The sequence below is a fragment of the Suillus subalutaceus genome (genome assembly GCF_016647625.1).
Source record: "Suillus subalutaceus strain FC151 chromosome Unknown DFJ58scaffold_83, whole genome shotgun sequence".
NCBI classification, from domain to species: Eukaryota; Fungi; Basidiomycota; class Agaricomycetes; order Boletales; family Suillaceae; genus Suillus; species Suillus subalutaceus.
This window is the reverse complement of record NW_024540332.1, coordinates 147,582-175,038: the sequence shown is the minus strand read 5'-3', so window position 1 is coordinate 175,038 and position 27,457 is coordinate 147,582. Positions and strand designations below refer to the sequence as shown.

At 47.4% G+C, this 27,457-nt stretch overlaps 9 protein-coding genes across 9 annotated transcripts; 7 read left to right on the top strand and 2 right to left on the bottom strand.

Moving 5' to 3' along the window:
* Window positions 1-272: 272 nt before the first annotated feature.
* DFJ58DRAFT_717168 (uncharacterized protein) lies at window positions 273-1,044 on the top strand (the record flags this gene model as incomplete). Its single annotated transcript, XM_041384335.1, has 2 exons — window positions 273-875; window positions 931-1,044. 2 exons carry the CDS (start codon window positions 273-275, stop codon window positions 1,042-1,044), a joined length of 717 nt encoding a protein of 238 aa, XP_041241890.1.
* Window positions 1,045-2,524: 1,480 nt separating this feature from the next.
* Window positions 2,525-2,698, top strand: DFJ58DRAFT_663202 (uncharacterized protein; the record flags this gene model as incomplete). Its single annotated transcript, XM_041382344.1, has 1 exon — window positions 2,525-2,698. One exon carries the CDS (start codon window positions 2,525-2,527, stop codon window positions 2,696-2,698), a length of 174 nt encoding a protein of 57 aa, XP_041241889.1.
* Window positions 2,699-4,401: 1,703 nt separating this feature from the next.
* DFJ58DRAFT_647438 (uncharacterized protein) lies at window positions 4,402-4,953 on the top strand (the record flags this gene model as incomplete). The annotated part of the gene is made up of 1 exon (XM_041381451.1): window positions 4,402-4,953. A coding segment is annotated over one exon (552 nt), but the record flags the coding sequence as incomplete, so codon positions are not given.
* A 1,711-nt stretch (window positions 4,954-6,664) lies between these two features.
* DFJ58DRAFT_717167 (uncharacterized protein) lies at window positions 6,665-9,838 on the bottom strand (the record flags this gene model as incomplete). Its single annotated transcript, XM_041384334.1, is given in 12 exon segments — window positions 6,665-6,797; window positions 7,238-7,318; window positions 7,374-7,482; window positions 7,539-8,227; window positions 8,314-8,558; window positions 8,606-8,671; window positions 8,691-8,950; window positions 9,033-9,085; window positions 9,150-9,226; window positions 9,283-9,393; window positions 9,419-9,571; window positions 9,635-9,838. The coding sequence occupies 12 exon segments, from the start codon at window positions 9,836-9,838 to the stop codon at window positions 6,665-6,667; spliced, it is 2,181 nt and encodes a 726-aa protein (XP_041241887.1).
* A 604-nt stretch (window positions 9,839-10,442) lies between these two features.
* On the top strand, window positions 10,443-11,271 carry DFJ58DRAFT_730095 (uncharacterized protein; the record flags this gene model as incomplete). The annotated part of the gene is made up of 3 exons (XM_041385835.1): window positions 10,443-10,676; window positions 10,737-10,841; window positions 10,894-11,271. 3 exons carry the CDS (start codon window positions 10,443-10,445, stop codon window positions 11,269-11,271), a joined length of 717 nt encoding a protein of 238 aa, XP_041241886.1.
* Window positions 11,272-12,489: 1,218 nt separating this feature from the next.
* Window positions 12,490-13,936, top strand: DFJ58DRAFT_730094 (uncharacterized protein; the record flags this gene model as incomplete). The annotated part of the gene is made up of 4 exons (XM_041385834.1): window positions 12,490-13,195; window positions 13,254-13,333; window positions 13,398-13,484; window positions 13,535-13,936. The coding sequence occupies 4 exons, from the start codon at window positions 12,490-12,492 to the stop codon at window positions 13,934-13,936; spliced, it is 1,275 nt and encodes a 424-aa protein (XP_041241885.1).
* A 1,064-nt stretch (window positions 13,937-15,000) lies between these two features.
* Window positions 15,001-17,226, top strand: DFJ58DRAFT_730093 (uncharacterized protein; the record flags this gene model as incomplete). Its single annotated transcript, XM_041385833.1, has 9 exons — window positions 15,001-15,151; window positions 15,322-15,399; window positions 15,449-15,639; window positions 15,901-15,945; window positions 16,019-16,384; window positions 16,445-16,594; window positions 16,656-16,850; window positions 16,907-17,076; window positions 17,133-17,226. The coding sequence occupies 9 exons, from the start codon at window positions 15,001-15,003 to the stop codon at window positions 17,224-17,226; spliced, it is 1,440 nt and encodes a 479-aa protein (XP_041241884.1).
* A 1,834-nt stretch (window positions 17,227-19,060) lies between these two features.
* DFJ58DRAFT_843123 (uncharacterized protein) lies at window positions 19,061-22,569 on the bottom strand (the record flags this gene model as incomplete). The annotated part of the gene is made up of 19 exons (XM_041392916.1): window positions 19,061-19,110; window positions 19,265-19,350; window positions 19,665-19,680; window positions 19,743-19,778; window positions 20,023-20,075; window positions 20,103-20,195; window positions 20,315-20,502; window positions 20,982-21,087; window positions 21,168-21,200; window positions 21,340-21,370; window positions 21,430-21,460; window positions 21,550-21,605; window positions 21,657-21,774; window positions 22,001-22,097; window positions 22,160-22,192; window positions 22,223-22,262; window positions 22,312-22,345; window positions 22,461-22,493; window positions 22,549-22,569. 19 exons carry the CDS (start codon window positions 22,567-22,569, stop codon window positions 19,061-19,063), a joined length of 1,155 nt encoding a protein of 384 aa, XP_041241883.1.
* A 597-nt stretch (window positions 22,570-23,166) lies between these two features.
* On the top strand, window positions 23,167-27,402 carry DFJ58DRAFT_797425 (glycosyltransferase family 20 protein). Its single transcript, XM_041390637.1, has 15 exons — window positions 23,167-23,723; window positions 23,773-23,994; window positions 24,278-24,366; window positions 24,422-24,579; window positions 24,632-24,693; window positions 24,742-25,075; window positions 25,133-25,244; window positions 25,332-25,397; window positions 25,453-25,565; window positions 25,642-25,855; window positions 25,916-26,161; window positions 26,214-26,581; window positions 26,644-26,761; window positions 26,816-26,887; window positions 26,949-27,402. The coding sequence occupies exons 1-15, from the start codon at window positions 23,288-23,290 to the stop codon at window positions 27,237-27,239; spliced, it is 2,901 nt and encodes a 966-aa protein (XP_041241882.1). The 5' UTR covers window positions 23,167-23,287; the 3' UTR covers window positions 27,240-27,402.
* Window positions 27,403-27,457: the final 55 nt, after the last annotated feature.

The following is a 27,457-nucleotide window of genomic DNA, read 5'->3' as shown; positions in this document are numbered from 1 at the left end:
TGTGAGATGTGATACAGGATCTTAAAAATAAATCTGAAGGGGGGCGGTAGGAAGATGACTTACTTTTATGTCCTGAATACTGTTCGGTGCACTGTGGCCCTAACTACCTTTACATAAATGATGATATTTGTGAGTCTATGCGTGAGTAAGCGAAGTGGTGTAACTCTCCTTTGCTCCGACCCACCATCAACCAACTTTAAGTCTATTGTTATTAGTTCCTTGTATTGTCTACTCTAGACCCCTGTCATTCTTTGCTACGTTAAACCGCTACAATGCCTCTCCTAGCTGAAGACCCCAACTCAGCTATCATGCCGGATTTCGAAACAGCAGAATTCGCACAAGCTCGTGCTCAACTCACGAACGAAACGACAAACGAACAGCAAGCTGCAGAAATTCTAGCCAACCTATGGGATATTCAGAATGATGCAGACAAATGTCGTTGGGCTGCGAGAATCCAGGAAGAGACCCAAGCAGCAGAAGCAGAATGGCGACAAGCCGAAGAAGCTGAAGCTCAACGCCAACAAACCCTCCTCATGGAACAAGAAGCAGCCATCTCTGAAGAACGAAAGAAAAACAAATCCAAATATGCATTGGTCTGCAATATCGACATTCCTTCTAACCCCATAATCCTACCGTGTCGATACGCAGTCTGGAAAATGAAATCAGGAGATTCCTGTGAACTATTCTACTTCACTAACAGTGGTTTGGAAGAAGCTTCTCATACCATGTTTACAGCCGATGAAGACACCCTTGTGGTGCTCCCCATGTCCGACGGGATGTGGATTCCCGCTGGCGCTGCTCGAGACCCCAAAGCACAAATAGTCAAAGACGAGAGTCTCACCTGGGAACAATTCAACGAAGCAGCCCCGCGGATGGTAACCATAATGAAAGAGAATGATTGGCCGGACGACAGCATAGACATGCACATAGCTTTCTGGTCGGCATTGCAGAATCACCGCTGGCATCATGATTTCGATGTTCACAAACAGAGAGCACTACTACTATATCAAGCTCAACAACGGAGACGCTGGCACCTATCCATAGGCAGCTCCAACAGCTGGAGCCTAGCCAAAATCAATCAAGATCTGTTAGATGAAGCGCGCAAAACGATTTTCAATCAATTCAGAATGCATCAGATCTCTCTTCAGGTGCGTTAGACGATTCATCCAAAAGAACACACACTAAAATACAATATCACCTCTTTCTCTTTCAATTTGTGGTCATGCTACCTACAAAAATCTTTTGGCATCACGTCCAAACAAAACCAATATATGAACATCACACTCCAACCCAAAATGTATCACCAACCGGCCAATCATGGCCAACCTACTTTTGGGTTGTAAACACCTGGCCATCGCGGCACCATTACAAATCTCTTCGCGCACATCACGCGTCAAACAAACCCAAACGGTCCTCCCTCGCACTCATTGCGTTGACCAAACCCCAAACCGAACCTTCTCTCTCTACTTTCTCTGGGTCAATGTGCACCCCACAGTTTGCTCCCCCGCAACAGTCACACAGTACGAGCACTGCATCCACAAGCAGAGGTCAACAACAGCACTCTCACTCCTTTAGCTCCCAGAAGTGTTCCCCCCCAACTTCACCAGACGCCAGAGCCAACAAGAGACCGAGAACTTTTCGAGACCCCAACTCCCCATTTCCTTGCTGCTCCATTTGCCTCAGACGCCACACCCACCGCGTCATCGAGTGTTCCGCCACCCTCACTTGGGACGGAAAACATGATACAGTTGTCTATGCCATAATGTATACGCCCTTAGTGTCTATTTTCAATACTGTATCGAGTTTTCAATGGTCCCACTGTGGGACAGTGAGAAAATCGATGCATAATGTATATTGTATAATGTATTGACCTCGCATGCCTATTATACATTATCAGACAGCACTTTTGGTGGTGGGGACCATTGTCAGTGCCTGCTATTGTCCACACATCATATGAAAACCCCATGTACGCATTTTTGGTAAACCACTATCCTTAGACGAGCTGCTCGAGCCAGCTGAGGAAAAACAAATCGGGATTCCCTTGGGTCCGACTTGAATGGTGGGGAAATGGCCATTGTTGTTGCAGTCAGTCAAGAGATCGATGAGAAACAGGGTGAGGTGATTGAAGCTGATTCTGATGATGACTCGGAAGAAGATCATGATGCGGCCCCAGAGGTTTCCCGTGTAGAAGCACTAGCGCTATGTCAGCGGCTCGAAGGAGCATGACTTCAGCATGGACATTCTCAGGACTCAACACACACACTTGATTTGTTAAAGCAAATCTGTCGTTTCCATGCCCAATTACAACGCGAGGAGCTACTCCATGCGAGGCAGACAATGTTAAATTTGTTTTTAAGTAGATATGTACTCTAGCACCTTTGAATTTCGACGCTGTTGAGCGGTGTCACATGTGTTCATCACATCTAGTCACAATGTGTGACATCAGTCCTTCTGTATAACTTTGATAATGTATAGGTGTGAGGTGGGTCCCGACATTATACGTTATGGGATAGACAACTGTACCATGACAGAGCGTATCAACAAAGCGCTCTGGACTAAAACCGGCAAACAGATATGTACGGCATGGCAACGAGAGGAAGGATGCAGCAGCAGCAAACACGACAACAAGCACATCTGCTCAGGTTGCGGCGCCGTCACACATGGAGCCCAGCGCTGCCCTAGAGCACAGAAGGTTTAACCCAATCACACCTTACAAAGCAGAAGCATGGGACAAAGAGCTAAGAAATGCTGGTCTTTCAGCACATTTCGCCAAAGTCCCACAAGGTATCCATTCCAGTTTCATCCTAAACTTCCCTACTATACATACCACCCAAGCCCCAGCTAATAGCCAATCCATTATTACATATAAAGAACAGTTCGACGCCAGTATATAAGAATAAATCCAAAAAACACGCTACATAGGACCCTTTTCCACTCACTCTCTTACAAAATTAATCGGACTGTTTCAAACTTCCCTGCTTTCCATTATTCCGAAACCAGGCAAAACAGACAAATTCAGACTAATACAAAATTTCTCCTTCCCTCATACCCCCGATACCCAATTTCATATTCCGTCTATTAATTCATATATCAATGCTAACGACTTCCCAACCACTTGGGGAAAATTTTCTATCATTTACTTATTAATTTCGAGACTCCCTTTAGGATCAGAAGCGGCCACTCGAGACGTAGCCGAAGCTTACTGCACCATTCCCCTACACCCTTCTCAATGGCCTGCAGCTGTAGTGCGCACCTCAAACAATGAGTTCTGCATAGATACGTGCACAGCCTTTGGAGCAACCCCATCTGCAGGTGCCTATGGATACCTTGCAGACGCAGGCGCCGAAATTTTCCGTTACCGAGGCATCGGACCCTTGGATAAGTGGGTCAATGACCACATATTCTTTAGAATCCGTAAGGAATTCTTAGATGAATTCAATCGTAATCGCGCAGAATGGCACCGCGACCTTATTAAATGGGGCATGCACCAAACAGCAAGTCGCATATGGTACGGTGGACACGTTTTTGATGATGGCTCGATAGAAAAGTTTAGTGAAGACTGTTCTCGTCCCATCAGGGACTTCTCCAATGCGTCGCCGAGATCAGAACATGATGCGTTGTTTGCTCACAATCTCCAGGACATAGACGACGTGTCATTAGATTTAGGCATCTTCTGGAAGCTTAACAAAGATCAACCTTTCACTTCCTCAACCATCTACATTGGTTTTCTTTGGGACCTCTACCTCCGCATAGTCTTGCTAAGTCAACCGAAAGTAGACAAGTACCTTATGGCCATCCATGCTTGGAGAAAGAAGCCTACACATGTGCTACAAGAAGCACTTGAACTTTACGGTAAATTGATGCACACGTGCACAGCAGTCAAAAGAGGAAGAGCTTACCTCACCAGTCTTGAAAGAACAACCGCCGTTCTCCAGAAAAAGCCCCACTTGCCTCAACGCCCTGACAAGGAGACAGAACCTGACCTCATCTGGTGGTCCAATTTGCTACAGTCTGGTGGTGTCGCTCGCCAAATCCGCCCACCGGCCACATTTTCAATCCCACTCGCCTTCTCAAACGCTAGTTCTGGGATCAGCATCGGCATCGTCATCAACAACAGGTGGAATGCCTGGAGACTGGTACCCAGCTGGCAAACGGCAGGAGGAGGCAAACACAACATTGCATGGGCAGAAGCCATCGGCTTCGAACTACTGGTATACACCCTCGCCACTCTCCCTGACATTAGCGACCACGTCGTTGTGTATGGCGACAACACCAGTGTTGTCGAAGGATGGTGGAGAGGGAGCCACAAGAACAGAGCCGTCAACGAGGTATTCAGGCGTATCCACGAGTTCATACATGCTCTACCCAGACCTTTTGACATCCGCACAGAATACGTTGCCAGCAAATCCAATCCCGCCGATGGCCCATCCAGAGGAAAATACGGACAAGAACACCTTCTACTACCTCCCGCCCATGTTCCACAAGAAATCAGACACCTTGTCATCGACACGTCAAGTCCTCTTACCCCCACAGAGCTCCGTTTATTCCGTGATGGGCAGTACTCCACTCCTGCTGCCAAAGTCATCAATAGAACCCTTATCCGCCAACAAGCGTTCAAAAGAGCTAGAGCATCCTGCATCGAAGAAGATAAAATTATCTTCAACGCCATCTCTCAGTAGCCCTGTAACCATGCACCCTCGTTTCAACGCCCCATTACCATCATTGACCGCAGCAACCCCAGCTAACTCCATCCCAATGCGTTATAAACCAGGACTGGTTCCCTGCCCTTCACTCCTAAGACCTCACTGCTTAGCTCGTGAGAGACTTTGCAAATGGTTACCAGCAGGAGGGAAGGCATGTAACCATACATCTTTGTCACCCGAGACTCAGAACATTAACGTATCTGATGAACAATTAGATCATATCTTAGAAGTAATAGGGTCATCGTGGGCTAACTCCACCAAGGAAACGTACGGAGCGGGACTTCTAGTCTTCCACATTTACTGTGACTCATTTCACATTTCTGAAGACCAGTGCTGTCCAATATCCCCAACCTTACTTCTTGCATTCTTATCCAGCTGCGCCGGATCTTACTCAGGCACAGCGTTAGCCAACTACGCTGCGGGTCTTAAAGCATGGCATCTCCTACATGGATGTCCTTGGATAATGGACGCAAAAGAACTGAAAGCCATACTCGATGGAGCGTCCACTCTAGCCCCAACCTCATCCAAATCCTCCAAACGACTCCCGTTTACTGTCGAAATCCTGTCCATAATCCATGCAAACCTCAATCTCGATAATCCCTTAGATGCCGCTTTATTTGCCTGCGTTACCACCACATTCTACTCTATCGCTAGATTGGGAGAATTCACCGTACCTGCCATCAGAGCGTTTGATCCATCCAAACACATCACCCGTGAAAACATATCTGAAGCCTTTGATCGTAATAACCTGCCTGTAACAAAGCTCCACATCCCGAGTACTAAAGCATCACCTATCGAAGGAGAAGATACTTCCTGGGTAGCGCAAGAAGGTCCAACGGACCCAAAAGCAGCTCTCGAAAACCATTTCAAGTCAACCCAGCGGACAAGAAAGCACATCTTTTCTCCTGGAAACATCCAAAAGGCCTAAGACCTCTTTCCAAAGCACAACTTTCAAAGAGGCTCGGCAGCGTCACTCATAACACCAAGCTTCCAGATATCAAGGGTCATGGGCTTAGAATAGGCGGAACGCTAGAATATCTGTTAAGAGGAGTTCCTTTCGATGTCGTTAAATCCATGGGAAGATGGTCAAGTGACACGTTCACATTGTACCTATGCGAACACACAGTCATCATCGCACCATACATCCAGTCCTCTCCAGCTTTGGAACTGTTTACCCGCCACACAATGCCTCCAGTGCGGTAAACACGACCGTAAGTGCTCCTCCTACCTTTTGGGGTGTCAAGCTTCGCAGTTAGCGTCGCAGCACTCCTAAACTTGTGGGATCTCAGCTCACCTTGAAACCCTTAGGTTCGTGCGCTTGCAGCAGGCTTTTGCCCAAAAACATCCCTCCTTCGTTTATATTAGCTCTCATAGAAGTTTCCTGTACCTAAACAACTTCAAAACCACCTTTTCACCTCCCTCAAGCACACAGCATCAAAAAGCATAGATGCAATGCCAGCAGATTGCCAACTCGACTTGCACTATCCCGGGTATTCCATTGCAAGGTGGAAGAACCCAAGAACACAATGATGATGTGCAATTCCGAACTGTTGTTGTATAATGATGGCCTGGTACGTCAGCAACACAAGGATTCCAGAAGCCAAGTTCAGGCGTCTCATGGACGCTGGAAACTTCAGAGTCTCGTCATGCATCGGGGAATGCGAAACCAGAGAAAGACACAAACTTCTCAGGGAGGCTGATGCCGACATCATACTCGCATAGAAGGGTGTAGTCCCAAAAGAGTGATTAATAGATGTCTAGAACTCAATTTAAATAAGAAGGAACTGAAATCAGCGCCTCAGGTTGTTTTCTGCTTCTCTGATTGTTCTCTTCTGATGTTCTTCTCAGTCAACCACTTTAATGCACTGATGGAAATTGCTGAGAGAGATCCGACTATATAGCCTGTGATCCCTCTGAAGAGAGGCGTTAGCGGCCAGGCCTAGGTATCATGAGCTCGAATCTCAGTAAATGATGTTGGAATTGACCTGCCATGGTCGATCCCAGTCCAGTGCAATTGGGGGAGCACCAAGCCAAGCACCAAGGAGGCTCGCAACAGCAGGATAAACCAGAGCCCTTTCTATCGGATTTTGTGGGCTAGCACAATGTCAGGCAAAGAGGAGAACGGTACACATATTAACCCACGAAAGCTTGGCAAATAAACGTGTCCAGTTAATCCTGCTGATGAAGGACGAAGTGTCGGAGGAGAAGGAGGGAGGACCTAGTGCATAAGCTGGTGTGAACACCAAGGCTACACATGAAGTGAAAACAGCCGCTCTTCCTAATCATCAGGAAAACCCTCCCACACAAAGCTAGACAAAGATAGGCAAAATTATTCAAACTTCAATAAAAAGAACAAACTACCGATAAAATCAATAGTTTCTCGCTAAACTGCAACATTCTATAATGAAGATGTAATGTGCTATCTAACCGTCACAAATGTATGCCTATCAATATAAGAATTAACAAAAAAAGTGTCACATTGTTCGAGGACTTCAGCTGCTGGTCCATTGACGAGGTGCTGACAGGTCCTGAACTTTGGAATAAGATGAACACTTCGGTGGATATTTGTGACAGGTATAATGCTTGCAACTCTCTCACCCGATTGCACAAAGCGGCTGATTTTGAACATTCCATGGTTCGAATCAGGTGTAGGAGGAAACCAGAGTGAACCACTCTACATAGGCAAGATGTTTGGGAGGCTGGATTGTGGTAGGGAACATCATTGGAACAGCATTCTGCGGGATCGAGAATATGACGCGGATCTGACCCACACAATAGCCTGTTGAAAATCTGTTATTCGTGACTGCCTAGCATTCTCGAGATTCAAAAACTGACCTTCAATACCTACAGAGCGGCCAGTCCCATCATTAATAAGCACAGTATCAAATTGTGCTGGGACGTCAGTGTCTGTTTGACTGGTGGCCACACGGCGAGGCTTGACGTGTGCGCTGTCCACCGTGATACATAGATCACCATGTCCCAGTGCATCAACAGATCGCCATTTGATTATATGATACACAGGAAGTGTGCGGAATGGAAGGTGGATAGTGGCAGCAAGGTCTTCGAGGCGGCGTCGAGTGGTGGCTTCGTGTGGATGATGCAGTTGTGCAACATATCTTGCAAGCACCTCACGGAAGTACGTGGCCCCATACTCTGTGACTAACTTCTGAATTGGGACGCCTTTCACACTCAGATGCTTTGTTAATGTCTGAACGCGGTCGAAAGACAGGTTTGGTGGATGTGGTTGGTGTTGAATGGGATTGCCGTGGAGGCACCACATGACATACCTCTCATGTCGAACGATCTTCTCTTTGCGTTCGAGCCACTGAGTCATTTGGATAAACTCATCTTTGTGGTTTGTTGCGCGATATGCATCTTTGGCCAAGTCAATGTGGAGGCGCTCAGTATATTCTGTGTTATAATTGTCAGTCGTGCCAAACGTCCGGATCATCGACATATAGTGGCGGCCTGCATGGAGCTTTGGGAGATTGAAATTGTTTTCGGATTCCAAGGTCGACAAAAATCTGCTTGTTGTCGTGAAAAAGATCGAGAGCTTCCTTGAGGAGAGTCAATGTTTTCGGAACTCTGGCAAGGATATTGAGCAAGGTACAGGAAGTCAAGTAGACCTTTGACGGCCCGTATGAGATGGCTCAGTGCAAGATGGTTGGGGAGTCGGATGTCGATGATGATGCCAAGTAGAAAACGGCATATCTGACTATGCTCCATACCACTAATTCGTGAAAGGCTAGTGATACCTTTCTTAAATAGACAAATATGATGATTCAGGGGGAGCCTTCGACATCTTGCATCGATCTCGGCTGCTCCGAATGCCTCAGCCAGCCAACCAAGGAGATGCTTGATAAGGACCCTGGTATAATTGGTGGAGTACATCCTGGTGTAACAGCTTGGAAGATGTTGGTATAGGGTAGGGGCTTCCAGAATGGATGTATAATAGGCTTAATTCCCAGCTTCGCGGCATGCGCGTACAAATTCAAGATCTCCATGATCAATTGCAGCCAGTGCATCAAGGACAGCATCAAGGTTGCGCATCTCGAAAGGTACGACATTGCTTCCGAGTTTGTTTGGTGGTATGTCGCATTTGGGACATTCCATGGCTTTGACTCCTATAACCAAGACTTGCTCAGGGTAGTCACCAATGAAACAAGAAAATAAGGGATGACCACGACGCAGGATACCATCACCACTTTTCATGATAATACCATCTAGGCCAGCTTCCTCCAGCGGTGCTAATATACAGGCCCATGCAGCCATGATACAGGTTTGCAATGGTTCAGCGTCGTGAAGCCTTGTTGGTGATGTGCTCGAGACGGGTGGTAGGAAGATAGGCGAGAAGAATATGGGCACAGTGAGATGGCTTTCGGCTGAATTTCCTTTGGAATGTTGCCGATAGTGAGGTAAAATGGGTAGGCTGTTTTATTTCAAAACATTGTTACTTGAGTCTTGTCACTCGAAATGATAATTGGAATGATGGTAGCACCCGGTTTGCGCTGATCAAGTTTTTTCTATTTGATTTGTCAGCCAGTTTCAATGAGCAGAAGTCTTCAAAACACAAACTTACCTGGGTATCCCACCACCATTCACCAGTATGCATATCGTGGAACAATTGGACAGTTTGTTCCTTGTCTGCATAGTGGTGTTCTGGTGCGAAGACCAGAAAATCAGGCAAAATCTGGGTCACCATACAGAGCCTTGACACACTCAATAACGTCCCTATAGAAAATGTCGAAAGCCTCGCCTGTGACGACAATTTGTTCACGTCTGAACTTTGGGCGACCAGGAAGCTGCTTGTCGATGATTTTGTTCAATTCCTTTGAGTGTTTGTAGGAAAGACCAAGCTTTTCATGGACCTGGCGACGAAGATAGACACATCACACACAACTCAAAGGTGAGATTAATGCACATTCACTGACTTCATTGATACCAAGCAGGTCCGAAAATGCGGTTGAAGTTGGGCCGCGTAATTTAGCCCATCGTGCGATTTCCCAGTCTACTCGAGAGTTGAAGGGGGCATATGGATTTGTAGTGTCATTGATGACGGAAGCATATGCAGCGTTAGCATTGCAGATGTCAGCTTGTGGAACGGGCTGCCCTGCTCGACCATCAGGGTATCGCATGATGGTGATTCCATCTTCCTGAAGCATACATTGCTCAATCTGCTGACGCAAACCACGATCGTGGCTATTCATCCCTGTGCTGTCTTCTTCAGGCAGCTCCAAATTGGTCTTCTAAATCCCCTCCAGTAACGAGGGGTTCCCATTTGGCATTGAGGCCAGGTATATCATCATCGGAGTCTGAGCTATCACTGCTTTCACTGCTGCTGGCATACCATTCCGTGTCGTCAGGCCATTGAATTTCATCTTCCTCGTAAGTACCAAAAAAGTCTCCTTCGAACTCAGGTGGTCGATCATCAACTTCTACTTCTATTTCCACAGCATCATCTGAAGGAGTTGGATTTGGAGAGTGGGCATTTGAGCGTGATGCAGCGAGTACAGCCATGCAGCGTCGATTTTTGGTTTTAGCTAATTGTTGACTTAAGCCAGTGGCCTAAAAAGTCGTGTAACATCCGGTGCATTGGACCATAGTGATAGCAGGGAATGACTCGTGCATACTAGACTAGATACCTATGCATTCGATGTCATTTTTCAGGCTCCGCTACCGGATATCAATGATATATTGCCACCCAAGTTCCGCCTGGAGGTAAGATTCGCACACAATAAGATGGACAGCTCAACACCGTTGTCTCCTGTTCAATCAAGCGACCCACCTTCATCCCCTGCTCAATGGAGCAGTCCTACAATTCTATCTTCTCCGGACTCCTCAAGTCCGTCTGAAATGACACTCTGTAACTCAAGCCAAAGATCAGGCTCCTCAGGCTCTTTAAACACCATGAGCACAATGTTAAATACCTCATATCCAGGTGTTTCACAGGATAGCAAACCTACACCTTCTGAAGTGGATGAGAGTCCATTATTTAGGCATGACAAAACATCAAAGTCTTGATTGTCAAGGAAGTATCTTCCATACCCCCCCAATCCATCTCCATTGGAGCTTCGCTATGCAGCTCGGGTGATGAAGTCCAAATTCCAACCGGAATTCTCATTGGAAGAAACACAGAAGGTATGACATACTTACTTCCAGACACCAATAACTCATTGATATGGTCTGAAAGCTTAAAGAACAGTTGGAGAGTGGCCTCTCCCAAATGACAACTCCAACCTTGTACAAGGGATACAAGGCCAAGCTCACAAGTCGCGAGGTCGCACGCCAACATATGGTATTAGCAATGTGGGAGATTGATGAAGTTGCGCAATATGAAGCATTCCTCATTAGCATCTATGGCAAAAACAAACGGCAGGTCAAGATGGCGGAAGGGGAATTGCAGGGCTTTAGAAAGATATTTTCTCAGCGTGGCCAGGCAGAACTTGAGGATGATAGGCGATATCTTCAAGCTGTCTATGAGGACGAATGCGAGATCCTCCGTGTCACTAGTGCCCAAACTGACCAGGTTGCAAATCTCCTCAGTTCATGTGTCAAGAGGGCATTTTGAAATCTGCTACAACATTTCCTCTTCACCCTGGTGGTGGACTTCCCTGCATTGGCACTAGGGAACTCTCTGAACCCTCAGACTCAGACTTGTCTGATGAATCTTACCCAGACGAGTTCCCAGACAATTCGGACCATGGATCCGAAGATTCATGCGAAGGTGCGGGCTCTGAAAAGTCAGCTGGCTGATAATCGCCCTTCCAGTGGTATGGGAAACTCTCGTTTTAAGTATTGCTATTCAACTCATCACAAGTTGCAGGCTTACTCAGACCGCACTTCTCATCCCATGTTCAATCTCTGTTTCTCATATGATCATTATTGATATGGAAGTATCTATTGTGTCCTTGCGATTCGTGAATTCATATATGTGCTTACAATGTAGTAGAGACTTGTCAAATGCACCCCTCGTGTTGTTGTGTTATTACACTCTATAAAATGAGAAGTATTATGTTTCCTATTGCGATACAATACAATCTACACATTAATTGGCATATGGAAGGCTGACTGGTCGACCATCCATATATGTCATCATTAGAACATTCCATATATGTCGTCATTTTGACTGCTCCATATATGTTGTTGTTTCGAACCGCTCCATATATGTCGTCATTTCAGTTGTTTCGACCGCTCCATATCTGTCACTCTTCTTGCAGGTTCTCATCACCCAATCATAATGCCACTTACCCGTCGAGTCCCCTGACCCTCTTCAATGTAAACATAATCAAATGCAAACTGATGAGTTTGCATTTGATCACCCAACAGATACGCTCGATGATCGTGAGTCAATTTAATTTTCGCCTGTGTTCCCCATCTGTTATTGTACGTGAAATACTCGTGCCCCATCTTACCTGTGTACTGATATCAACCAATTAGCAGCGCAACCGCTGAGTATCGGATTGTGATTGTATGACTATCCCGCTGACTCGGTACTACTCAGTTTTCATTATGTATGAAGGTCCTTCTTCAACATGTTTCTGGCACGTGATGCAAGCTCTCCCACTGTGATCTTCATCTTCTTTCTCCCTACTGTCAACATTTTCTCCAAGCAAGTATGCAGGCGCATGATAACGACGACGATCCATACTTCCCCAACCAGCTTCGAGACAGGTCATTTTCATCATCAGGCTATGATGGATTTGTGGATGGATTTTCAAGTTCGAATGGCCAGTACCCAAGCTAGTGGTACACCAATCACTCATTAACAGATCAAGCAGATAATGACATGTCCCCACTTTCAAGATTCCTCCATATCACCAACCCACAATATGCGACAACTACTAGTAGTCTACCGCAGTTGCTAACAGACGAGATAGATGCTGCGCCATTGTCCAGCTCTAGCATACCCGCCCCCGGTCCATCGTCTAGCACCAGCAAACTACTTGATGCTGGTGATAGCATCCACCCTTTGATTCCTCGCTCAGCTCAACTCAACTCTTTCTACAATCCACCGGTTCCTCAATTGCTAGCAGAGTCGTCACAGCATCCTGAGAGATATCGGCGCCCTCGAACCTCTGTCACACCGTATTTCATACCTGAGTCCAGAGTATTTCGGCCACCTGAGCCAACAACTACAACAGTTGCCCTTGTTACCATGCAACCTGCGATGGCCCCTACCATGGCCCCTACCATCTCACAGTCCATGCCTGCGATGACCCCTACCACCTCACAGTCGATGCCTATCACTATTCCCGCTGCCACCACCTCACAATCCATGTCTACCACTATTCCTACTGCTGTGCAGCCAACTGCGCCAGCTCCTGTCGTCATTAATGTCAGGCCTGATGTCAGGAAACAGATTGTAGATCGCGCAAAAAGAAGAATCGTGAGATTCATCTTGACGACGTCTGCAATGGCTGGTACTGATGACGAGAGGGCGAGGCTTGTTTCTCTCGCAATTTCAGAGGCGACATCCATGCCGGGTATGAATGGTATGTTTTTTTTACAAATAAGTTGCCGATTTGAATACTAATTCATTTTTTCTTCAAGTTACAATCAGAACGACAAGTAGTCAACGTCAGCAGGTGATGGTTGCATGGAATAACACTTTTCGGAAGCTATTGGTCATGGTGCGGAGTTGTCTCGCCTTGGGTTACATTTTCTACCCCCCGCTAGACTCCAATCTCATGCCAGTCGAATTTCAGGGGCCGTGTCATAGCCACATTGATTAACAATAATCATAACCCGTTAGCCTTTATGCATAAGTTTACGGTTGACGCAGTATGTTTCAATTTTGTTTCCAAATACACACTCATTTCGATCTCTTTCAGGACGGGAACCTCACCATACTTCAAGGGGTTCTTGATAATCCCCTGATATTTCATGTTGTCGTGCATTTGATATGGTGCAGTGACCTCGGCATTTCAGAATTCCTCTCCGCCACAATGTCACACCAACTCCAACAACTTGACTATGCCATCGCTGCTGTTGGAGCAGTTGTGAAGTTAGCGCTGCGGGAACAGATTCCCCATCCACCGGTTATCCTGCCATTCACGCAGCTTGAAGGGAGTGAGACTTTCAACACTATTGTGCGCTATATTGGTGACCTGGACAGTGTCCAGAAAATCATACTCGACCATCAGAAATCTCACATGCTTAATGTTGGGAACTCGCAGGTCCTGTCGACCAATGTATTAGCTCAACTTGACATGATGATGGCTGGGGTACAGTAGATATCACATAGTGTGTGTAGTTTTTTTTTAGCTCAGTTCGTACATGATCACAACGTCTATTGCTATCGACTAATTAGTACTAAGTTTGTCGGCAGTCCATTGAATAAGTAAAGTACAAATAGCCGTATCGATTTTTCCTAGCTCGCGTTTGCGTCCGGATGGCGTCCATGCTGATTTGACACAATACAACACCTCCACACTTGGGCTTCGACATCCTCCTCCACTCGTCACTCAACCTGTCTCCTACCCTTCACCGTCTACTTCTCTTTCCCACTTGTTTCCCCTCCACCTCCTCTATTTTCCTTTGGATGTCGTCATTTCTCTGTCTTCTCAGTGTAGGGGGAAGTTGGTCGGCGAGTGTGAATGATCTCTTCGAGTAGCTTCGAAATGAAGTATGTATTGATTTGGATAAAAGAACGCTCGATTAAAAAGGAACTATGGAGTGAAATTGGTGTAAAAAATTAAAGGGAGTGGTGAGTGGCTCTTTTAAAAGAAAAACTGCAAGTGCGAGTAGGGAAGTGCAAGGTATAATGAACTCGACTCATCGCGGCAGAGAGAAAATGAATGCGGGAAGGGAATAGCGTGTTCATTCAGCTGGATGTATGGTACCAAAACATTCTGGCAGGCTATCATCCTTACGATGATGAAATTGAAGCTGAGTGCCCAGGCCCTGGACTAATCCAAAAGAGATGCTTGAAATTGTGCTCATTTTGGAACCGGTTGGACAGGAATTTTGCCCAGTGGCGACGGCACCATCCCTGCAAGATATATAAATATTAGTACTGAAGCTGGTGCAGGGCAATTAGCTATTCCCCCATTACATTCTTTACCGCTTCAAAATCTATCCACTCATTTACTATACCCTTCAGATTAGCATGCCACGCAGCAATGATACAGGTTCTGGTCAGCCCGCCGGGAGTAAGTACTTACCACTATAACAAATCCAAACCATTGTGAATACCTGTTACTGCAATAGATGAACAAGGCACCAAAAAAGAGCTATGCCCAGAATGCAGGTCATTATATGATTGAACCAGTTGAAAAGCATCACTTACAGTTACTGGATGACTACCAAACCACATCGGCAGCGCCCCGCTGCAGAAAAGGCCACGGAGAAAAAACCTAAGCAAAGGAAAACCCAGGTGTCTGCAACTGGCAAGCATGGCCATGGCAACCATACCCCAGACTCCGGGCCTGTACCTAAAAAGCGTCAAGGTAAGTGTTTGAACTAGTTTAGCATCTTAGTACACTTACATCAAATGTACATAGTTGTGGGTGAGGCATCCAAAGGTTGCGACTCGACAGAAGCACATACCAGCAAGAAGCGCTGACTCAGTGAGCAATGATCTGAACTAATGCCTTGATGACTAATCTATGGTGTTTAGTTGCCAAACCGCATGCCGAATCCGATTCCGACATCGATGGCAATGAAGGCTGCATCAACACTGTCAAGCACAAGAAAGGTCAGTCAGCTTCAACTTGACGGTATCTAGTGGTTCAGCAACCTTACAGGTTTGGCAGGAAAAGAAAAGGAACAACGGTCAGGCTCTTCCCAACAGGCGATCGACAATGTATTTTTAATGGACGAGCCCATCGAGGAGATCTCTGATTTTCAACCTAGTTGCAATGACTCAGAGGAGGACAGCGAGGAGGAGGAGGAAATTGAAGACAACTTGGATGAGCCCAAGTCCTTATCAGCCGAAGTAAGTGTCATTGTCGCAGTTACTGTTCATAGCAACTGATCACACCTTCAATTGGCTTCCCTCAGACACCGGTATTTGTTTCGATGTCGAAGGCCGAACATGCTGACCTCCCTTTGACCCAACAAATCTGGCCTTGCACAGCTGCCTCAAAGAAGCTGATGCGGACAGCTGAATCGTTCCCCTTCCCGTTGGCTCAACCAAGGACTAAGATAAGTTGACTCGAATTTTTATTTCTGTGTTTAAATTATAATACCACCCCAGAAAACAAAAACTCAGTCTGCACGCGATCATAAACGGGCAAATGAGGTGAGTGAAAGTTCTCTCGCGGTTATTTCTGCGTTCAAATGGTGTTATGGATCCTCTGCAGACACCTGTCTAGGCAGATATTCAAGTTGTTGGGTCGGACGAGGAACCTGATGTCATCATGCTGTCAGATGACCACAGTGACGTCGAGGAGGACGGCCCAGATGCTCATGCTGATTACTCTGGAAGGCCCAGACTTGTATGGACAGAGACCGGTAAGCTAAAGCTAATGGACCAGGATATCAACACCCGTCGTATGGTCCAAAGAGCGATATTGGAGGCAAAAGTGCACATGACATTTGTCAACGGCTATCCGGAGCTTACTGAGAAGAGCCTGTTTACGCGGAACGCACTCTTAACAGCAGCTCGTGCCTGCGGTGTTTCGCCAATCCAGGATCGCCTCAAGACTGATGATTCATATGTGACGGCTCTCGCCACGCTGGTACGCTCACGAGTTAGACTCTCTGCAATGTTACTAGTTGGTTGAACCTCACTCATACAGATTGAAGCCCGGGTGCCCCTTTTCCGCACTGAATTAAAAGACAATGCTTGCGCCCAAGTGACAGCGTATTATCATCTTGGCCCTGATTGTGTCGACACTGCGAAGGCCCTGCTGGTCAACCACATCTACCATTATGAACAGCATTTCAATGTAGGTTGCTATGTTCTGGGTTATGCATATTGATTTGCTCAGTGCCATACGCACTCTCCAGGAGAAGAACGACCCCATTCCACAGCCAAAGAAGCCATACTTCACTGATATTCTACCATATCTGATGAAGGGGTGCTACTTCAACGGGCTAAAGTCAGTCAGCATGAAATTTTCAGATCGCTTCAAGGAGATCGCAAACAACAAGGCCCAGTGGCCCGAGGTTACAATTCCAATGGTTGTGTTAACCAGTACTTCAGTATAATTATTGATCTACTCCCAGTCCAAGTCTATGTACTAACAATGAGTGTATAGGTGTATGCCGCACTCTTCTGGAAGGCTAATGGATCCCCCTCTAAGTTCAATTTCACTGGTAATCTATTCAGCGAGGTCTACTTTTTTCACGTGAAATTTCTTGAAGACATGAAGGTGACGGCGCCACGCAAGTTTCACAAGATGATGGCCGACATTTTCGAGGCTATCCAGTGAGTTCATTTCCATGCTGCACTAACTCATCTGTCCGAGTCTCACACCTCACAAGGAAACTCTGCACCAATAGCAGCGCTGCTTTAGTAGGATCACACGAGTCTGCGATGGCTTTCCTCGATATCGACGGCATGGATGATGAGGAGTAGATTTCCAGGTTGCGGTCTCGTTTTACATAATCGCATTTGTCACATCAAATATTGTTCTTAACGCTCCTTTGTTGTCTCGCATTCTATGCTGATATACCCCTCGTTTAATGAAAACTTAATTTGTTCTTGTAAAACGTTCGAACGAAAGCAACGAAAACCTGGACAAACCGTCAATAAAATCCTTGAGAAGTCCCTGAATTTCTTTAAAATTATCACTAAATTAGTGCGCACAGGTAAGGTCTGGTGGGGCAGTAAAAAAGGTTCTCTAATCTGCTAAGTTGTCTACTTTTGCAAAATTATAACGAGTTAGAGCAAAGTGTATTAAACTTGACATACTTAGTCTAGGTTTGTATCGGAGGGTTTTCCTGATGCTCTCTGAGAGAATATGGGAAATTTGAACTGCGAAGGAGAAGACACACCGAAGATCTCCCTCGATCGAACTGATACCTATCCATTTTAATCTCGTCACTCGTTCCGCCGCGAGAGGTATACTCGAAACACCACTGCCTGCCCCACCCCGCCCACTATACTTGGAGGATCACTAGCCCTGCGACAATCCAAGCGAGTGTTATAACTGGATTATCTGTTAGTGCGTCTTGAAACTGGGATTGTGGACGGTCAGAATCAGCGAATGATGGCCAGAGTAAGAGAGAGGTCTGGGGTAGGAAGAGGGCTGTGAACGCTACGATGCTGGTGTGGACGCCAACGACGGAGGTGTACCTTGCATATGGGGAGAACGCGTATTGAACTTCATGTATGGAAGATTGAACTACGGTCTTTGCGGGTTTCGCAGGCATCTCAATGAGTGACTCTGAGTCGCGATACCCTATTAATTCCTGTACCCTACTAAAGACTCAAGAGGGTGCAAGTCTGGAAAAAATATCTGACATCCCGCGGCTCACGCCGGCCCGTCAGCCACAACCTCATCGGACTTTACTAGGTTTGTCAGGACTCAGCATGAATCGAGCTCGCTGTCTTCTTCGTTGTGCTCCCTGATCATGGTATAGTCCTTTGGAGGTCGCAAATGCAAGCAGGGAAGTGACAGGAAGACATCGAGTTATTTTTTGGCTGCTGCGGTGTGATATAAAACAAGATTCATAACGAACAAAGACATGTAAGTTCTATATCACTGTCTCCCTTTGTCTTCACATATAATCTCGTGAATTTTTGATCCCCCACTCGAAGATATGCGAATACCGCATCCTGACAAAATGATTACCATGAAACCTATGGTGATATTACTTACCATAGTACTAGATTTTTTTTGTATCCGTGTTTATTGTCCGTTGGGGCGTGGCCCTATAGTAGACAATACCTAGCCAAATGTAACGTGTGTACAAGTCGGCAAACTTCATCGGATTTCCCAGGCCGCATATGATATGATACCAGTATGATACGACCTGGATCTCCTCGGTCAGAATGATCGAATGCGGGGTCGTGCATGCCTTTGGCTAGCGATTTGCATGATGCGCTTCCCATTCATCTGTGGAATCTCCCGCGCGTCTGGGCCGCGTAAATATGATATCTCGCTCAGAATGATCGAATGCCGATCATCACAATACGAAGAACTTGGATATCACTATCACCAAACCGATCCAAACGTTCTAAAGTTAGAGCAAATATACTGCATGCTCAGTGATTTATCAAAGACAAATTCGGAACGCCGCTGTTGTGTCGTTGTTTATTCTGACTTCTCAACGACACTACAGTTGTACAAGGAGCCTGCGGCATGCGTCGTCCGTCTCTTGTACCGAAATACTACATGCGGTATTCCTTATACGGCGTTCCGAAGTTGTCTTTGATAAATAACTGCGGGCATGCAGTATATTTGGTCTTACTCTAATGAACGTTTGGATGTTTGTGTGACAGTACAATACGTCATATCTAAGTTGTGGTGATCAGCATTCGATCAATATTCTGAGCGAGGAGATCTAGGTCGTACCATATCATACGCGGCCCGGGAAATCCGATAAAGTTCGGGTTTGTGTGGAACGCGCGAGAGATTCCGCAGGTCACGGTGGGTGAGTGAGAAGCGCACCATGCAAATCGCTAGCCTGAGCCAAAGGCCACGATCCCATGTGCTCGTAGGGAGGCAATATTGCATGGACACCCAATGGTAACATCCTGCGAGACCATCCGATGCCGAAGGACAGATTCATTGGGTGTCCATGCATGACATGCATTATGAGTGGGCTCAGTACTAGAAAGTACTTCTATCTGAACACGTCCTGCACAGACAGACAGGCAGACATATGTGCGTGCGTGTGTGTGTGTGTATCATTGAAGCGAGAGTGAGTTCTGGGGATGGTACGCGCTGAGCACCGGCTTCGTCATGATACTGGTGCAGGAACGGAAGCGGTGATAGAGGGTGTGCTCTATGTAGGCTCTGTAGCGTGAGTGAGGATAGCGCGAAGATCCAGAAGCGCAGCTATACTGACATGCCCGCGTTCAGGCCTACAATATATAAGTCAAAGTCAATCCCAAATTCCAAATTCCAAAGAACACTTAAAACTTACAAATCATGTAACCCCTACTCCAACCACGAAGCCTTTCTGGAACCAAGTACGTCAGTTTCAGAGACGCACTATAGAGGCGGCCGCCCCGATGACTATGACACGCACCTCCGGAACCAGAAAGACAGCCCTTCCGACGCCAGTGGCGGAGGCTCAGGTGAGGAGATTCAACGTCATACGTATAGTGCACGCAACAAAACCGGTGTAACCGAGTGAACGCCCAGAGTAGTTATGTGGTTGACAGTACTGACACAGAAACGACAAAACTACTCGGAGGGCTCACCACTGCCGAGGAAGAGGGATGGGGTTCCTGCGAGGCGTTCATAGTCAGATGAGCTAGTGATGAAATCATGGATGGCTCACTATAAATACAATTGCCAGCAATTTCTTTTTGTCTGAGAACTAGCGTTGGCGGATCCCCGAAGTGAAGCCCAACGAACTTGGAAGGTACTAGAACTGAAGCACAAGAGTGAGATTCACAATGAGATGCAGGGCACCGCGTGTATGATGTTGGAAGTAACGATAATGATCGATGAATAATATCCCATGGTGGGTCGAGCGATATATATTGTTACTTCGCGCCTAGCCACCACGAGATATCTGTATCGGATGCAAGGGTTGATGATGTGTGTAGAAGCAAAAGAAGAGGGTAGCGCGATACAGGGAGATAAGGGACTAGTCGTGGATGAGCATCATGATCGACGAAGGATAGCTCGTAGTAGGTTGGACAATTGTATACTCGTCCCGCCTTCCTTGAGGCATCCTGCATTGGATGCAAGGGATCATGCATATTATGTACGTAGACTCTAGAGGCAGAAAGAAGGGTGGTGCGATGTAAAAAGACACCACGATGTGCGACGCGGACAAGGGACTAGCTATGGGTGTGCATCATAATCAATGAAGAATAGCTCGTTGTGGGTAGATCAGGGACTACGCAACACGAAGACATTCTGCATTGAATGCCTAGAAGAGGATAATGGCTAGCGGTATGCCATGGCGCTCGAGAGTAGCTGCGAGCAGCGTCAAGATGATGAAATCGAGTAAAGGGATGAAGTGGGAAGGGATGAAAGTTGAGTATAACCCGTGATGGATCGAGAAATGCCGACTCCCACTGTGAGAGAGAGATGTATAGAGGTAAATGTGCAGAAAGAAGACAATGTGCATGCGGCAGGTGATGAAGTGAACGAGCCAAAACGAGCATCACGTGGAAGAAGGATAGCCCATGATGGATCGAGCAATTACTGATTCAAGTTCAGAACCTCCTGGCCCACCACGCGGTACCCCGCGTCGAATGTAAGGGGTGTAGACTCTCGAGGCCGGAATGATGACAGTGCGATGTGACAAGGGACTAGCGATGGACGTCGATAATCGATGAAGTATAACTTGTGGTAGGTTGAGCGATCGTTTGACAAACAGAGTATCACCTACCACGACGTATCCTTCGCTGGATACAGGAGAGACCTGACCATGAAGAAAATAGTAGATAGTGGCGTTTGAGAGCATAGCTGTTGTAGTGCAACCAGCGTTCGAACGTTCAAGGTGAACTGGAATAAGCGGAATGAGTGTGAAGGGATGAAGCATAAGTATACACATAGCTCACGGTGGATCGATGACGACAACCACGAGGTATTCTGCATTGAATGAGAGGGATACGTGTGAAGGCACAGAAAGAAGAAAATGTGGAGCGTACCATACGATGGCGTGCTGTGATTGTCGCAGCACTGAAGACGGTGGTGGAGTGGACGAGCTTAGGTAACGAAATATTTGTGGGAGCCTTCCATGAAGAGGATGCAAGAGACGGACAACGTACTTCCAGCGGATAGCTAGAACAAACAATGGCGTTCCGTTCGTTGTCGATGTCCTGGTCTAATGTGTCAATCAATGAACATCGCACAATATTGACGTCGGCGTGCTTACTTGGATCAATTTGCTCTGATGAACGTCTGGATCGGTGTAGTGAGAGTGCGACTCTGAGCGGGGAGATCCCGTTCGTATGGTATGGTATCGGACGCGGGATTCCGATGAAGTTCAAGTTCTGTGTGGAGCGTGAGAGATTCCGCAGGTGAACATCAGGAAGAGGAAGATGGGCTCCATGTGAATAAGAAGAAGCGTGTCATGCCCATCACCAGCCACACGCATCATATGCTGGACCCGTAGGATAGGAACTATTGCTCTGTTCGTATCCTCAGGGACCTGCAGCATGCATTGCACTTAAGTGGGCTACTTCTCTGAAGACGTCCTGCACACCCACATATATATACCTGAAGTGAGAGTGGGTTCCGAGAGTGATAAACGCTGAGCACCTGACTTGATAGTGGTGCAGGAACAGAATCGATGATAGAGGGCGTGTTTGATGTTCTGTGGCGTTAATGAGGATGTTACGAAGATTCAGAAGCGTGGGTATCTGCATTCAGGCTCACAAGTGATAATATAAGTCAAAATCGAAGCCAATCCTGCACCCGCAAATTCCAAAGAACACTTACTTACAAGTCATATATCCCAAATCCTGAGCAGGAAGTCGTCCTGGGGCCAAGTGCTTCAGCTTCAGAGACGCACTTTGTAGTTTACTTACTTCCGGATGCATAAAGTCCGGCTGCCTGGTGAGACTACAGTATGGTGAGGAGGAGTTCAACGTAGTTCATCTACAGAGGGTATCCCTAGCGACTCGTGCATGCAACAAAACCGGTATATTCAGGTGAGCAATCGTTATATTGACGGTACGTCGCCGATATTCGGGACTACTCGGGGAGGTCCCTGCGAAATGTGATGTTCATAGTGACGCGGATGTGGGAAATCATGGATGGCTTACGGTGAAGTGGCGGATAAACATAGTTGATCTATTTCCATCTATGAAATGCAGCTTATGTTGCGGCGGAACGAACGAAGATGGTGGGACTTGGAAGCGGAAGTGTGAGATTCGCAAGGAGAGGCATGGGGGGCACCACATATGCGATGTGCGATAGGGATAGGGACTGGCCAGAATGAGGATCATCATCGACGAAGAAAAGCTCTTGGCAGATTGAACAATGGCTGAACTCAACCTAACACGAGGTATTCTGCGTCGGATGCAAGGGCTCGCGATAAAAGAGGGTAATGTGATGCAGACACGATGTAAGAGATAAAAGGATTAGCCATAAGATACTTGGTGGTGGGGTGAAGAATTGATCAATGGACTACGAGGTATTGGTAGACGGTGGCATGACGTTGCATGCCAGCTGAGTGCGAACGCCGAAGGGATAGCAACCGTGGGAAGGGAGATGTGTAGCTGTTCCGCTAGCTCTGACGAAGGACAGACTTTGAGTCTATGCGGCGTTGTCAACGAACGTGGTTAATTTCGGGTTCCAATCAAATCGCGTCGAATTGTTTGATCGATGAGTTGATGAAATAGTTTTGGTGCAGTTGTGTGTGTGAAGCTGGCGCCAGCGGAGTAACCCAATTGATGAACCAAATTGAGCATGCATCCTTCAAAAACTAGTCAATCCGATTAACTTATCATATCCCTTATAAACCTGCTATAACCAGTCCAGTCCTTGGATCGCTTTTCGACCATGGACACATTCGCAGAACCATACACACGCGCAGGAGACGACATTTCACTTGACGCAGTTCGTGATCATGTTAGAGCACTCGAAGCACGACACAAAGCCAACGGCGTTCAATTATCAGGCCGTATCATTCATGTCTGCCATTATCTTCCTGTAACTTGCACCATCACTTCCACCGCTGCAAAAGATGGCGTACTCAGTCCACCTCCTACACCTCCTCGTGTTCTTGCAGATGTACCACCAAGCCCATCCGATGAACTCCCTCCACTTGCTCTACCCGCTCAGCCTGAACGTTGGAAAGTAGCTCCACGCTACGGACACAGCGCAATGACGAGTGGTATTCGTAGTCTCAGCGTCACACACGAACAAATCATTCTGGGATGGACGGGCGACATTCTATCACCTGCTGCTCCACCCGATGGGAATTCTTCTCCAGATGGTCATTCACTCCACTCTCATTCATCATACGCACTAACACATCTCCACAGGTGACGTCAACCCATCCACTGGTGAACGTGTTCCTTCTGTTCGCGACCGTGTCCCATCTTCTCGTATCTCTCACGAGGACAAGGATGCACTCGAAGTCGAGCTCGCTCACTACATTGACAAGAACGGTCTTGAACCAGAAACTGGTAAACCGATCAGTTATCTTCCGCTCTGGATGGAAGACAACGTCGCACACGGTCATTATGATGGATATTGCAAACAAAGTTAGTCCTTGTCTATATCAGGCACAGCTCTTCTTGATCTACCTCCATCATCTACTTTTGGCCCTTGTCACCTCGTTTTTCATACTTCTTTCCTTCTTTGGTTCACCTCCCTCGCCTTTCTCCTATTCCACTCCGTTGGCACTTTGATCCTATTTGATTTCATCTGCTTACCCATCTCGTCCAATCTCCTTCATTTTCTACTTCGACTTCCTAACCTTGTTCTCGCTTCTTATTACTACCGGCCCGGGCCACCTTCTTTCCATCCTTGCTAACTCCCACCCAGCTCTATGGCCCCTCTTCCATTACCTCCTCTGGCAGGACGTAGCAACAGAGCATGCCAGTGCTGACGCTAATTACGACTATTATGAACAGGTGCGTTCGCTTACTTTGATCCGATCATCTTACCCATACACCACTCCACCAAAAGGCCAACCAAGCTTTCGCAACACGCCTCGCTAGCGTCCTCAAACCAGGCGACCTCGTCTGGGTCCATGACTACCATCTCCTCCTAGTCCCTCGCATGGTCAGGAATGCAATGCATTCCGGTGCTGTGAGCGGCGTGGGCGGGGAGAATGGCGGGGACGTGTACGTGCTTCCTCGATCGAGGAGGACACGAGTACTAACATACACACCACAGCACCATCGGTCTATTCGTACACACGCCTTTCCCTAGCTCGGAAGTGTTTAGATGTTTACCGCGTACGTCCCTCTCTCTTTTCCCTCGATCCACTAATATACCCCACCCAGGCCGCAAAGAAATCCTCGACGGAATGCTAGGCGCCAACCTCATCTGCTTCCAAACCTACAGCTACACCCGCCACTTCACATCCACCTGCGTTCGCGTGTGCGGGTATGAAGTTACTAGCAAGGGTGCTACGGCTGCCTCTGCTAGTGCGTCCCGGAGCGCGAGCGTTGTTCCGCGTAGCACGACTGCAACTGGGATTGAATTCACCCGCAGTGGAAAAGGCAAGAAAGGCGGAGCCGGCGTTGAGAAATATGTCGGTATTGATGTACAGGGACACGTGGCTTCTGTTACGCATTGTCCCGTGGGGGTGGATGCGGAGAGAGTTGCGAGGGATACGTGAGTTTTTGTTTTTGTTTTTGTTGGGGAGTGCTGATGCGCACGCACACAAACCAGTCTCCGCGCAGGCGTCCAACCGAAACTCGAAGCACTCCGCGCCCTCTACGCAGATAAGAAGATCATCGTAGGAAGGGACAAGTTAGATGTCGTCAAGGGAGTTTTGCAAAAGGTGATTGTTCTTTCTTACATCATGGTATCGTCGTTGACTAACTGGTCGTTGCTTGTACCATCGTCCAAACTGACGTTATAACACCAGCTCCGCGCGTTTGAAAAGTTTTTGCATGATTACCCCGAGTGGCAGCGCAAAGTCGTGCTCATTCAAGTATGTACTACCATCCGTTTGCAATTCGTGATCTAAATATTGATAAACGTTGCAGGTGACGTCTCCTGCGTTAACAGACTCTCCAAAGCTGGAGCGTCAAGTCTCCGAACTTGTCGCACATATCAATGGAGAGTATGGGAGTTTGGATTTTATACCCATACACCACTAGTGCGTGCACCTTCATCATGTCTTTACGTGTCTAATTTTTTGTACGCATTTCCTTCCACACATAACCTCTGCGCAGCCACCAAACCCTCAGAAAGGACGAGTTCTACGCGTTGCTGAGCGCTGCAGACCTTGGAGTAATCACGCCCCTCAGGGACGGAATGAACACGACCTCGATGGAGTTCGTGATCGCACAAGAGCGCACAAAGCGCTCTCCACTCGTATTGAGCGAGTTTATGGGTATCAGCCAGCACATGGCTGATGCGCTCCAGGTGAACCCCTGGGATCTTGGGGTGCGTATCATCTGCCCATTCAGACCATCTTTGTGTTATTGACAACTGTGTGGTGAGTAGGATGTGGCAGCTGCCATGAACCGCGGGTTGGTCATGTCGGAGGAGGAGAAAGCTTCAAGACACGCTGCGTTGCACTCGGTCGTGACGACTCACACCTCGCACACGTGGGCTGCAGTCCTTGCCAAGATGCTGCTCTCGCAGATCAACGGACAAAACACCGCACGTCAGACGCCTTACATCCCTAGAGACAGTCTCAAGACACTGTATGAAAATGCCGGGAAGCGTTTGTTCTTGTTCGATTACGACGTGAGTGGGATGAAGGACAGTACAGGGCTCGTCGTTGATATTTGACGGATAGGGCACGCTCACGCCGATCGTCAAGATGCCATCGATGGCTCTTCCTTCTCCTGATGCACTCACAGCCCTCGCGAAACTGTCATCCGACCCTAACAACATCGTATATATCGTATCCGGCCGTGACCAAGCGTTCCTCGAGGAACACCTAGGCCATCTCCCACGTCTCGGGATGAGCGCAGAGCACGGAGGATTCATCCGTTCGCCTGATAGCGCTGTGTGGATGAATTTCACCGCCACTCTTGATATGAGCTGGATGGAGGAAGTAGCGGAGATTTTTAGGTATTATACGGAGCGCACAACTGGCAGTCATATTGAGATGAAGAAGAGCTCGATTACGTGGCATTATCGGTCGACTGATCCAGAGTGGGGGTGCGTGTTTTTATTCTTGTCTTTGTTTTTCGTGGAGCTGATGAATGGTGGGTGGATTGTAGACTGTTCCAGTGCAGGCAGTGCCAGGATTTATTAGAGAATAACGTGGTGCCCAAGAGGCCGATCGAGGTGCTCGTGGGTAAGAAGAATCTGGAAGTGAGGCCTATCGCCGTGAACAAGGTCTGTATACGCGGTCTTTGACATATGTGCAGACTGACTGATAGCTCATACAAGGGTGAGATCGTCAAGCGCATATTATACCAGAACCCTGGGGTCGAGTTCATATTTTGCGCTGGTGACGATAAGGTCTGTTCCATCCCTCCCTCCTCCCCCCACTTCACTCACTCACTCACTCACCCTCCAACAGACCGACGAAGACATGTTCCGCGCCTTACTCCTCTTCCCCCCTTCCTCAACTGGCAAAGCGACGATGGAACCCCCGCTCTCAGTAATGCTCGTCGACAACACCAAGGAGCACAGCGACGTCGAGCTTGCGGTATCTCCCGAAGCTGTGTTCACGACTGCTGTTGGACATAGCAGCAAGCGGACGCTCGCGAGTTGGCACGTGACGACGCCTGAGGAGGTCGTGGAGCATATGTTGCATCTGGTTGGAGAGGTGCCGAAGGGCCCGGGGGAGGAGGTGAAGGGGTATATGTGAGTCTTGCGTCGTGCCTTGTCAATCGCATTGCATGCGTTGCGAATCTTGTTGCGGTATAGAATTTTTTTCGGTTTAAAATATTTGTAGAATGTGTTGAGAACATTCATGTGCTTGTACATGCCCCTAGAATTTCTATAGAACAATGATTACTTGTTTTGCGAGATGTCGTTGATTCTGGGAGTCTGGAGAAGAGCGAGGTTGATCGTACTTGCCCTGTC